Source organism: Triturus cristatus, chromosome 1_2 (genome assembly GCF_964204655.1).
Source record: "Triturus cristatus chromosome 1_2, aTriCri1.1, whole genome shotgun sequence".
NCBI lineage: Eukaryota > Metazoa > Chordata > Amphibia > Caudata > Salamandridae > Triturus > Triturus cristatus.
The window spans coordinates 396,932,971-396,945,959 of record NC_140580.1 but is presented as its reverse complement, the minus strand read 5'-3'; the positions used below and the strand labels follow the sequence as shown (position 1 = coordinate 396,945,959).

At 42.4% G+C, this 12,989-nt stretch overlaps 1 protein-coding gene across 6 annotated transcripts in view; it reads right to left on the bottom strand.

The window, feature by feature from the left end:
* A1CF (APOBEC1 complementation factor) overlaps positions 1-12,989 on the bottom strand; it is a 176,470-nt gene that overhangs the window by 17,938 nt on the left and 145,543 nt on the right. For 3 of the 6 annotated variants that reach the window (XM_085605377.1, XM_085605415.1, XM_085605386.1), the window contains 3 exons: positions 10,198-10,415; positions 5,444-5,580; positions 2,524-2,654 (listed from right to left, as the gene is read on the bottom strand). In XM_085605377.1, coding sequence (XP_085461503.1) covers positions 2,524-2,654; positions 5,444-5,580; positions 10,198-10,415 — 486 coding nt within the window. The remainder of the gene's footprint in view (positions 1-2,523; positions 2,655-5,443; positions 5,581-10,197; positions 10,416-12,989) is intronic. The other 3 variants (XM_085605394.1, XM_085605423.1, XM_085605405.1) reach the window with 1 other exon arrangement.

Below are 12,989 nucleotides of genomic sequence, written 5' to 3'. Positions count from 1 at the left end.
CTATGCATGTAGGAATCACAAAAAAAATTGTGATTCTTACACATTCGTTAATTGTGACTCGCAAATTGCGAGTCGCAATTAAGGAATGGCTTCCCATTGATTCCCATGGGCCCTAGGCCCATAGGAATCAATGGGAATTGCATGCACAATTTGCGAATACCAAATAAGTACTTGCAAATTGCGCATGCAATTTCAAGGGTGCAAGGGTGCCAAAAGGACACCCTGATGCACCTCTGAAAGTGCAATTAAAAAACATGTTGCACACACAAATGCCCCAAGGGCATGTGTGAGTGCAACATAGAACTTTGAAAAATGCACCTTTGTGCATTTTTCAAAGTTTTCGCAAATTACTATCAACTTTAAGTTGATGGTAATTTGCATTTCTTAATAGCGAAATCGCGATTTTTTTTGTTGAATTGCATTTAGGGTATCGCAATTTGCGATTCCCTGAATGCAATCGCAATTTAAGTAATCGCAAATTTTGCGATTACTTAAATAATGATTTTTTGCATTTGGGATGATGCAGCCCAAATGCAAAAATTGCGGTCGCAAAGGGGGAGATTCTGCGACTCTGCCCCTTTGCGACCGCAAAAAGCAATGATGCATGTGCCCCTTGGTGTTCTGGATCCCTAGTGGATTTCACCACTTCATAAAACCAATTGAATAACCCCATTGCATGTCTGGAATGTGCAGTATTGTGCCACAGTTTTCATTTGTTCCCAGTGGAATGGCTGTATGTTCCTAACTTCATGTGGCATCTGACTTTATAGTGTTTTGGGGATGTGTGCACCCCTCTGGCCATTAGTGCTTTATTGGGCCAATCTTCCTTGACAATTGTGGTGTCACTGTGCTTATCTGGGGGATTGACCTGAGTTTTGTGGTCGCGCATTTAGTCGGCAGGCTCTGGGCCAGCCATCCTGTGACCTGTCAATCAGTAACCTCAGACCTAGGTTGCAGAGCCTCACTGACCATGTATTTCTGAGTCGGGGTTGACAAAGAGTTCATGACAGGTGAATTTGATAATAGTGATGCGATTTCTTTCTTATGCGCAAATGTATCATTATAAACTTTGGCATTGGTTTTATCAATATTAACACTCCTATTCCATTCTATTTTCTATGATTTCTAAAGCGAATGGCTAACTGTAGGCATCCAAACGCTAGATGAACCGTTGTGTTGCACCCGAGCCAATAGGGGGCCATATGAGTAGGTCTTGCTTAGTAGTGGAGGATCCAGGATTTCACCTGTTTCCTAAACCATGTCTCCTTGTCTTGACTTCTTACTTCAAATGGCTGTGAGTTCCAAAGTTAAGGAATGAGATGTGAGATAGATTTTCCGCCCCATCTCGATCTGTGAGTTCGGGGTGCCTTCAGAAGATAGGTGGTAGATGATCTTAATGACCTAGTAGGGGTGTATGGTGTCAGACGTGCCTCCGCTCATTAAAACTCTAAAATTATTTATTTTGCATGCAATGACACACTTTGGGGCTGATTACGATGAGGGTGAGATGACCACCAACACCCTGTTGGTGGGGATCTCATCCACCATCGGTTGCATGTTTTCCACCCGCCATATTATAATGGCAGGCGGAAGGATGGTGGTTGGAAAGCCCGACCACCATGCATCCGACGGACTCCATGAGCCAGCCGGTGTGGTGGTGGACCTCGCATTCCCTACCATGGTGGCGGAGCCTAACAGGCACTGCCATAGGGAATATGATGTCCCTTTCCGCCCGCCTGTTCATGGCGGTTAACCTGCCATGAACATCCAGGTGGAAAGGGACTTTGGCCCTAAGCTGTGGGCTACAGATCCCTGCACCATGTGGCAGGCACCGCATGGTGCCTGCCACGTAGTGCAGGGATATTTATGGTGTCCCTTTTTTGCATTGCAAAATATAGGCATTGCAACTGCCATGATGGTGGTCGCATCCTAATGACTACTGCGGGACCGCCGACAGCCTTTCAGGCAGTCCTGTCTGCGACAGGGTGGCGGGCGGATGAAAGTTTGCCTGCCATACTAATCGGGCCCTATGTCTCTACACTCTAGTTTTAATAGCGCCAAAGGAATAAGATTACAACTATGGGGACAAGAAGACAACTTTAAGCCCACAAACTTTTTATTTTCTTTTAGTTGAAACATATAAATATCAAACGCTATCAGAGTGAAGCAAGCCCGGAAAGAGAAGTGTAGCTAGAAACACATAATAAATATTCTTTTGGTCAATGCATACCACATTAGGCAGTTAACTGTGTCAATGAATCAATAAGTGTTATATGAGTACCATATGGGTAATAATACAGCTGTGTTAGAAGTAAAAATATCAAGACTAAGCTATAGCACCCTGAAGGATTGTGATGCTTTAAGATTTTCTTTAAAATCATTTTTATGGAGTTTTTGAAATTTGGTTAGCACAATTCCAACGTATGGATTAATTTCACATATTGAGCTGAACCCAACACATCCTTATTTAAACATTGTTATAATCAGATTTCATTCATTAAAGGCAATGACATGAAGTGTTACCTGCAAAGGCAGCCGGAGTATGAAGATCTGTTCCTTCTGTCTGAATCCCCAGAGTCTGGAGGGTGTATTCTGCAGCATATGTCTTGGCCTCATCCACAGACGCACACAGTTTGGGAGGTGTAAAGGGATGACTATAAAGCAAATCACATTGTTAAACTTAGATTTTTCATAGAAATATGTGCCTGCCATGCCTAGTGTTCAAGACCTATTCTTAAGCTTATGCTTTAAGTTCTGGCCTCAGCTTTTAGATTAAACACATTGGGGCAGATTTACAACAAAGTAACGCAGCACGGTGCAGCAAGTCACTTTGCTGCGCCGTGCTGCGTTAGTTTGGAAAGCACAGAGATGCGACATATTTACAAGAATATGTTGCATCTCTGTCCTTCCCCTGCACTGGCACGCAAACTGCAGCCATGCGCCGGTGCAGGCACCCTTTCACCATGGTGCAAGGATGCCTGCGTCGTGGGGAGATTGTTTTTGAGCAGGTAGGGACACCTTCCTGCACAAAAACAATCACAAGAGGCTTTTTCTTCTTTCAATGCGTGCATTTCTCCTTGTTGCTCCTTGCTACACCACCCCTAGAGTGGCGGAGCATTCACACGCATCCCCTGATTTATGATTTCTCGTAAATTTGTAGATGTGTCTTGTTCCATGGGTGTTGTGTGGGAACACCCACAGCAACACCCATGGAACGCCTCTTCAACGCAAAGTGCTTCGTGTGAAGGGGCCATATTTACGAGGAGAGGAAAAGTCACGCAGGGTGGCTTTTCCTCTCCTTGTAAATATGGAGGAGCCCACTGCGCCACCAGCACGTCACGAAAAGTGATGTAGTGGTGGCGCAGGGGGCTTGTAAATCTGCCCCTTTATTTGCCCTCACTCAAGTAACCCAGAGACATATCAGAAAATACCTCCCTAACTAAATAATTTTGGCTGGCACTTATTAGGTGTTGAAATGGGCATTTCGGTTCTACCACAAGCTATTGTTATTGATGCTGAAGCAAGGTAGAAAATATAATTATTAAAGTTGGGCATTATCTTGCACAAATTCATAACACTCTCTGATTATTTTAATTAAAGGCATGTTTCGTGGTTGGTGAAAGGTTTTACATTCAATGTCTAATTTAACCAAGTTCATTGGAAATGCAGGTTGTTTTCTAACATTTGCCCTTCTGATATTTCTGCTCATCACTAAAGCATTATAGCCCGCTGCTGAGGGTTGTAATGGTTGCAAAAGGTCCTGAAACAGGAGGTAGAGGCCCAAGCCACAGGCAAGAGCCTATAACTTGGGTGGCGGCCTATAGCTACCAGTTTATCCCAAGATACAAGGGCTTAAATGCTATTAGTACATGCCACCCTCTGGGGGGCATAATTTTTTAAATCAAAAAAGGAGAAACAGAAGGACAGACATTGGATAATTACAGCAGAAGGTCTGTGCAAGCCATTATTGGCTCTGAACCACTCCATTATCTTCCATGGAGTTTTCAGCGTTTCAACGTACTAATAACTCATTATAGCCTGCTCCAGAGGGCTATGATAGTCGTTAAAGGCATCAACCAAGATTTAAGTAGCAAAGCTGCAGGCACAGAGATGGTCTTTAACAACCAGGACAGCTGAGGCAGAAATACTATTATACAATTAGAATATTCCACTTATTGGGTGTAGAATGTTCCAAAATAAACTGGGAGAAACCAAAAGGGAAGCTTTGGAATGTTGGCACCTGAAAGTCTATACCAGACATATTTAACCCTGAGCTACTCCATTGTCTTCAGTGGAACCCCCAGTGTTCTAATTATGTTTAACTGCACCAAGACTAAGATCCCGTATCTTTCAATTCCCCCATAAACAAACTAGCTCTTAAAAAGCTTGGCTATTACAACACTCTCTTTCTTAGGCTTGCATAGTAATTGCATCAAGAATATCAAATAACACAATATTGCATTTAAAAGGGCCTTATTACAAGTTCGATAGGACCACCAAACTCGTGGTGGCAGTCCGAGCACCTCCACACAGCAGGCCCATCTGCAGTATTATGAGTGTGGCGGTCAGACCACCACAGGAGTGCTGCGACCGCCGGGAATCAAGTATCCTGTGGCGGGAGTGCAGCGGTCAGGCATAGTAATATGCTGGTAGTGCCACCGTGGCACCGCCAAGCATATTAGGAGTGGCCAAACCATCACCCTTTCCATGGCGGTGAGCCTGCCATGAAAAGGGTGGTGGTGAGACACCTGTTCCCCTGCCATTCTCTGGGGCCTGGGGGGTGCTTGCGGGGGGCACATGTAGGGCCCCCCTGGATTTGCTCCCCCAATATCCTGCACAGTGTGGCATGTATTCACGCCATGCAGGAAGGTGCAGTCGGCCCTATGACAGCAGCGGTCTGCATGTTACAAACTGCCACTGTCAGACCGCTGCAGGACTGCCCACCACACTAGAATTGAAGTCCTAATCTGGCACGCGGAAGCACCACCGCTTTGGCAGTCCTACACAGGACGGTGTGTTACACCGTCCACTATAATCGCCAAAGCCGTAATAAGGCAGGCCCTAAGTATATAAGATAAGTTTAGATTTAGGCCTTTTCACTCCACATCAACAGGATATAAAAACCTATCTTCAAGGCTGAAGATGTGGAATTAAGAAAAGTAAATCTATTCTCATACACTTACCTTCATACTATTGTGGCAGTTTACAATCTGGATACAATAGTATGGAAGGGCAATATTTTGGCATCCAATATGGTAACATACATCTGCTATTAAGCACAAATGTATAGGCCTAAGTTAAAGAAGACGATATTATTTTTAATACTTTCTTGAATATACTTTGCAGAATATATTGATGACGATGTGCATTGAACCCATGTAGTGTTTTTTTGTACTGGCTATAAAAAAAGTAATTATTTTGTATATGTAAAGAGATTACGTACATAGCTGGATGCTGACTGGCGAGGAGAGGAATCGTGATTTTATACAAGAACAGTTGTCTTTGATCTTGGCCAATTGCAGAGTGAAGTTGATAAACGGGTTGTCCCCAATTATTTTTCTGGCAAATTTCTTCCAAAATCTGTGACATAAAATTAATAATTCAATGTACATATGCTTTGCCAGTTTGACGTTATATCAACATTACAATGGCGGTTGACCTTGAAGTTATATAGTTACAATTTCTGTTTTTTTATTTCAGTGTTATCATAATATTAAGACTCACAGAAGGTGCTAAAAAAATCCACGAGCAGATATGATGTGAGCACTGCCACCAAATCCTCACCTGAGATCACCCTGTTGATCAGAGCTCTTCAGGGTCTAATCAGCCAGATAAACTGCTTTAAAAATTCTACATTGCAATAAAATATAAAATGTGATACTACATTTGACTGTTACCCTCTTGTCTCGCACTCTGATCTGAAGTATACCCACAAACAAAAAATCAATTATCAGTACAATTGTGTAGAAGCCTGTAGAAAGAAAACCCCTGTGAAGTCAGAAGTTGAGATGGCAGCAGCAGCCTCTCACTTCATCATCCCACTTGGTTCTAGAGAGGCACATTCTGACATCCAGCAATGGTACAATCCATTTGGCTACACAGTGGTGTGGCATCATATTAGGCGCACAGTCCATTTGGTTGCAAGGTTGTGTGATGACATGGTAGTGAGCAACTGTTGTCAAATTCTGCAGTTACACCTAATGGCTGCTCACAACAAGGGGTGGGCATAGTTTGAGTAATTTGCTGTAGCGTGTAGCAAAATTCTGTGAAATTACATGGAATTATGCAAGAAATCTAACCAGCATTTACCACATTTCTTAGAGCAAAGTTCACCCATGCGTTCAAAATAGAGCAGAGGATGTATTTTGCGCTAAGCAATGTAATATTTAGCCATATACGTAATTTTGTGAAAACTATTAATTATATCAATTTTTTTATTTGGTCTATTGTTAAATTTTTATAAATATATATATATATATATATATATATATATATATATATTCACTTAAAAAACCATAGGTTTCACACATGTTATAGTTAGGTGGACATTTCACTCGTAAAAAACCAATAAAATTCCCCCGTTATAGTTAGTTCAGATAACTATAACTCGCTCGCCCGCAATCCACTGCTCATGACGTCACATATTACATCACTCATGACGTGGTCAGTGGCATCACTCATGACATCACTGATGACATCATCCTTGTGATAGAGTGGCGGTCGCGCGAGTTATAGTTATCTGAACTAACTATAACGGGGGAATTTCATTGTTTTTTTACGAGTGAAATGTCCACCTAACTATAACATGTGTGAAACCTATGGTTTTTTAAGTGAATTTGCAAGGTTTTTTAAATGCTAATTCCTAACTATAATGTGTGTGAAACCTATGGTTTTTTAAGTGAATTTGTACGGTTTTTTAAATGCTAAGTTATGTATGTATTATTTATTTATTTTTTTAAGGTTTTTCACCGTGCGCGCACCGTGCGCGCACCCCGCAGTTTAAAAAAAAAAATTAAAGGTTTTTTCACCCTTCGGGGTCCTTTAGGGACCCCCTGACAAAGGCTAGGGGGTCAGGAACTCCCTACCCTGCCCCCTTTTCACGTTCGCCACCTCTCTTTTTCACTCTCGCACCCAAAACAAACAAAATGGCGGCCGACACTTTCTGATTTCGACCGATCCGAACGTTGACTGACATGTAACCACCAATCAGAATTACGCTCGCGCACGTTAGGGTGCGCGCACCGTGCGCGCACGGTGCGCGCACGGTGCACGGCTATAGATATTTATGTGCTTTAACTGCAATTTTCTCAGGAACTACTGAACAGATTGACACCATATATGCAAAAGGCACATCCCTGACCTGAGGACTACCTCTCTGCCAAATTTCAAGTAATTCTGTTCAGCCGTTCGGGCTGTACCTTCGACTAAAGGTCCTACGGGAAAATGCATGGGGAAAACGCGTTTTGGGACCCCCCCTTTTTTCTCGGCCCCCGCTGGACGAATCACCCCGAGACTTTCAGGGTAGGAGCTGAGCGGAGCGCCCCATTAGTTTTGAAAATTTTGCGAGGATTCGTCAACCGGCGCCAAAGTTATTCAAAATAGAATTTTCAGATTTCCTATGGAAACATATATATAGCCTCAAAAACCAGTGTGCAGGGGCTCAAAGTTGCAGCAGTTCGAGTCGGTCTCCAGTTGCCCCATACATCACAATATCTGACGGTAAAGGATACCTTGAACACTCCTGGATTGATGCAATGCAAAATGTATTCCAACAAGTAAGAGAGGACTTCCTTGTTGGAATAAATTCTGCATTGCATCATCCAGGAGTGTTCAAGGTATCCTTTACCGTCAGATCTTATGATGTTGTATGGGGCAACTGGAGCCCGACTCGAACTGCCGACAATTCGAACCCCTGCACTCCGGCTTTTGAGACTATATATATATAATTCAATCACTTAAGTGTTGTGTAAAGTGTTGTGTAGTTCTAAATGCCTCTCATGAGCCTTACCATCAAATATCTAACTAATTGAAAAAATATATTAGGTTCTTCTGATGCCATGTGCTCTGAAAATGTGCATTTGCAAAGATTTCTCATTTCTTTCGGTCCATTGAGAACTTTTCTTCCTCCTCATATCTGAGTGTCCTCTAACGTCTTAATCTATTTCAACATCAATGTATTGTGCTCGCTTTGGATTCTATAAATTGCACTCCTACTCAAAAATATACTTAATTAAGTCCAAAGCATTAATGCTGATCTCGCTGCATGTTTGTTTACAGGTTTTACACACCATCAAATATAGCCATGTAATGCACGAATTACACAATAAAATCATCAAAAACTTTAAAATCAATACATTATGTCGTAGCTTTTTAAAATCATACCCACAAATAATTTCGTAATGTTCAATTTTAAACATGCAAAGTACTTAATTCAAACATGCAAAACGATACATTCTGGTGAAAAGTCTATAATTTCATAAACAATATAAAGAAAATACTAATAATAACAATCGCCTTAATTTGTTATCAATATTTTCAGCTACTCACAACAGATACATTCACTACAGGTCTCAATTTTTTGGTATCCTAAATCTTGTTATTTTGACCTAAAATTACACTTGGGTCAGCAGTGCCGGGCTCCTAGGCTGTATTTATTAAAAAAGAGATGTTTGAGTGCAAACACTACAAAATGTTAGCTTTATACACGTATGCCACTGCTGCTGTGCATAGTGAAACACCCACGGATTACACACCTAGTCCAGGCAGCTATCCTCACCAAGAGGCCCTGTAAAGGGCTGACAGTGTTTTAGCAACAACAAAGCAAAACAAAAGAAAAACTGCTAATTGTTCAAAGGAAGACTTTTGCAATTAATTACTTTTGGAATGCCTAATTTATCAAAATAGTAGAATGCGCTTCACATTTTACTTATGAATGTAAGCTATATCATCGCCACTTTAATTATAGAAAAATGGTTGTCTTATCTGAGAGCTATTCCCTAATCATGACATAATTCATGTTCATTTAACATTCTTGTTGGAGTTTTTTAACAGAGGTAGGGACGGATGAAATAAGATTTGATTCTGAAAAAGCAGTCACAAAATGCACAATGACTTTTTGAGAATTTTGCGAACCGACTTATGTACTGATAGGTCAGTTTGCAAAATAGGGATTCATAGGAGGTTATAGTACTAGCTGACGAATTAATATTCATTAGGCAGGTCGCATTTTGCAACACCCTGCAATTTGCCTCAATCAGAGGCATGGTGGCCTCCAAGGAACAGCAGACCATAGTCCATGAGATTGCATTCTCAAACATTTTTTTTTTTTTTAAATAACCGGGCCAGCTCTAAAACAGTTTTCTGTTTTTAAAGACTTCAATGAGAGCAGGCATTGGGCACATAAACCACATCCTATTCCCCCCCCAAAGCGCCCCTCCCTCCCCCCAACTCCGAAGAAGACACCTTCCAAATGCAACATCGTCCCCTCTGCAAATTAGTTAACCTCAACTTGGGAGTTAGTAACTGATCAATGGTTTGCGACTGCAATTGCGGTCGCAAACCAAAAATTCTTTCCCAAGATGACTCGGAATTTGGAAGGAAAGCCCTTTGTATAGCTCTTCTAATTTGTGATTTGGTATGACTTAGAAACTCCTTTTACGATTTGGAAAACCCTTCCTGAATTGCAAAATGGGGTTAGTACATACCAGAAAGGGGTTGTGCGGTCGCAAACCATCTCATTTTATGAATTTCAAGGATTACAACAGCAAAAACATAGTACATCTGGCTCCTATTGTCCAGAATAAGTTCCCCAAGAAGGTCTGCAAATGTCCAGTTTACATATAGCACTCTATACAGCCATTTACCCTCATTCAAGCCAAACCCAATTTAACCACCATGGGAAATGGGGCACAAAATGGCGATAAAATGTAGCCGGCTTCACTCAGTTTGGACACTGTAGGCATCAGAAATCTAGTCTTCCAATTTCAAAGTCAACATCTTAGTTTCCACATCACATTGGTGAGGCAACTGAATTGGGTAGCAGAAAATATCATGTAGATCCACTTTCTAAACAATATTGAGTGTCAACGACACAACCAGTGTAATCCTGCCATGTTAGAACAGTACTGAGCACCTGAACCAATGTCACCATTGCATGATCTGCTTTTTACTTCCATGTTGCTGTGGTGCAGAACGTACCTGTGTTGCTTGCTTAATTCCTTGAGGTTTTAAAGAAACAGTATTCATTGGTTTAATCTCCATTCCAGGCAAAATGTCGAAGAGCTTGTCATCTCCTCTCTTGTCTCCTTTAATCTGGTATCCCGGATAGCCGCGTCCCAGGCCGGTGTATGCCAGGTATCCGCGTCCTCCCAGTCCTCTAACTCCCGCAGCCCCTACAGGTACACTCATGTAAATGTCTAGGAATGTAAGAAGGCATTAAACTGAATCAAATCACAGGAAAATCACCCTGATTCCTATCGCAATGGAACGGTTAGCCACGAGAACAGATCTGCATTACAAAAATGGGATTTAACATTGGCAGCTGGACTCAAAGACAGATCATGTGCATGAGCAGGAAATCCCCCTTTGAATCACTATCATTTTTGTTTCTCCAAAATTTCTTTATTCAATTTTTTCAGATGTTGCGCCACATGCAAAAGTATAAATGAAAAACCATCAGAGCATCGGCCTGATAGCGAACAAGGAATAATAATTTATCACCATAATTAAGTGATACAATAGGCATTGGGTTTTATTTTCAGCAATGTACATTTTTACCATTGGGTGTAAAGTGTTTTTGTGCCTTCCTGGATGACGAGTTAAACCTAATTAAGAATTACTTGGGTGAGAAAGCTGTGAATATGTTCAACAATTTGCCCTATAGGACAGCACTTAAAAGTTGCTACTGGACGGTGGGGCATTTAAGAGTTGTGAAATAGGAAGGAAATAATGTATTGTTGCCTGCTGCATTGGCAGTAAATTTTATATAGAAGTGCTCTCACTGACATAGCTGGGGAACTTTTGTTGTGATTGTTATGCTGTTGGGCCACCATATAGCGGTGGACTGCTCAGCATTATTTTTACTTCTCAAATATAAAACTTCAAAGCAGAATTTATTTCGGTGGGAAAATATGCATAAGAAGGTCAGCACTAAATAGGCAGTCTTCTAATGTGCAGGTCCTGTAGCCCGTGGTGGGAAGGTTGCTGGGGTAACAGATATTTATGGGGAAAGGAAGCAGGGATTTCAAAATACATTGCCCTTGGTAAGCTGTTTAAGGATCCCCACTGTGCTAAACCCTTAATGGCACCCTACCTTAGTGTTTTGCACATTGTCAGATACTACGGTATTAATAACTCTTAACATATTTCCGTCATAATATCAATAATTTATTTCTTCTAAGATATTCATACGTTCTGCTTTCTCACTGACTCTCCTCCAGCCTTTGTTCCATCTCTGTACAATGAGATGGCTCTTACAAGGTTTAGGAGAAAAAGCATTCTTGCACATTGTTAGAAATGGGGTTTCTGGTTGGTAGGGTATGCTCCTACACCAGGCAGAACCCACCACTCTAGTCAGGATAAGGTAGTTACACGCCAAAGATAACCCCTGCTCACCCCCTTGGTAGCTTGGCCAGAGCAGTCGGGCTTATACCAGCGGCAATGTGTAAAGCGTTTGCATAACACGCACACACAAGCGACACAATAAATACACCACAAAAGAGACTCCACACAATATTATATATAAATACACTGTATTATATATAAAACATAGACCAAAACAACATGATCTAATAATCCCTTTGCCAACTAGTCAATTGTCACAAACATCACAATGTGCACAATAAGAGAAAGGTTTCTAGGTTGCACATGTCATCAAAACATCATCACTGTGCACATGAAAGCAAATCCTGAAATAGTATTCGTTGTCCTGACAGTGGAAGGCAAAAACGACATACATTAGACAACATCAGGGCATAAAAAATGCAGTAGTTGGCTTGAGGGATAACACATAAATGGCCAAACATTATCAAATATAACCAGCGGATCATAAATCACACGAAATCCCCATAATAGCATAGGAGGCAGGCTACCCGCCCTCCTACTACATACTATGCTGTAACTTGAGGATCCCCTATATGACACCAGAGCCTTTGCACTTCTTCTAGGTATATTATGGTAATCAGGAAATGCTGCAATTTTCTTCTGGCGATCGGGGGCCTCGATTGTGTTTTCGCCCCTTATCCTAATTCTCAAGTAAATGCTCCAAGGTATTTGTCAGGACGAGTGGGGTCATACACACACTGCTACCGTTGGTAGGAAGACCTTGCTAGGTCCCCCACATGCAAATCAGTAGATGGAGCTGCCTGTGAACACGTGGTACAGCACTCTCCACTCAAAGCTTGTATGCCCTCCAAGCCCGAACGTTTATGATATCAGGGCAGGGATGTCAGAGACCTCCTCTGATGAAAACAAAAGGCTGGCGTCTAGCTGGGGGACTCCGATCAGGCCCCTCAGGCCAGTGAGACAGGGCAGCACGTCACCCACCCATCAGCCTTGAGCTGCAGCGCCGGGTGGAATCTTCCCCTGTCGCAGGCCTGGGCGTGACACGGAGTGAAGTTTCCGTCAATCCGCTCTCCCCCAACCACTGTGTGGGAACCTTTGGGCAGATCGTGCTACAGGTCAGCTCTGGTTTAAGGAGCATCGCGGCCAGTATAAAGAAGCAGAGAGGCAGGGCCCAGGGGCACTTAATCCGGGGCATCCCGTGGTGCGGCGCTTTGATAGACAGCATGGCTCCACACACACAAAGGCTACCACCTGCAGCCACCACTGTACTTCTCCTCAACCGCTCCTACAGGGAGGAAACGATGTTGCACTCTCAGCACGGTAGTAGAAGAGAACCAAACCACAGAGAAGGCAGCACGAAGACACCGTGCTGGTGCCAATAAAGTTGAAAGCACACACTGGCTTTTGCCAACAGCAGCACTGGCCTG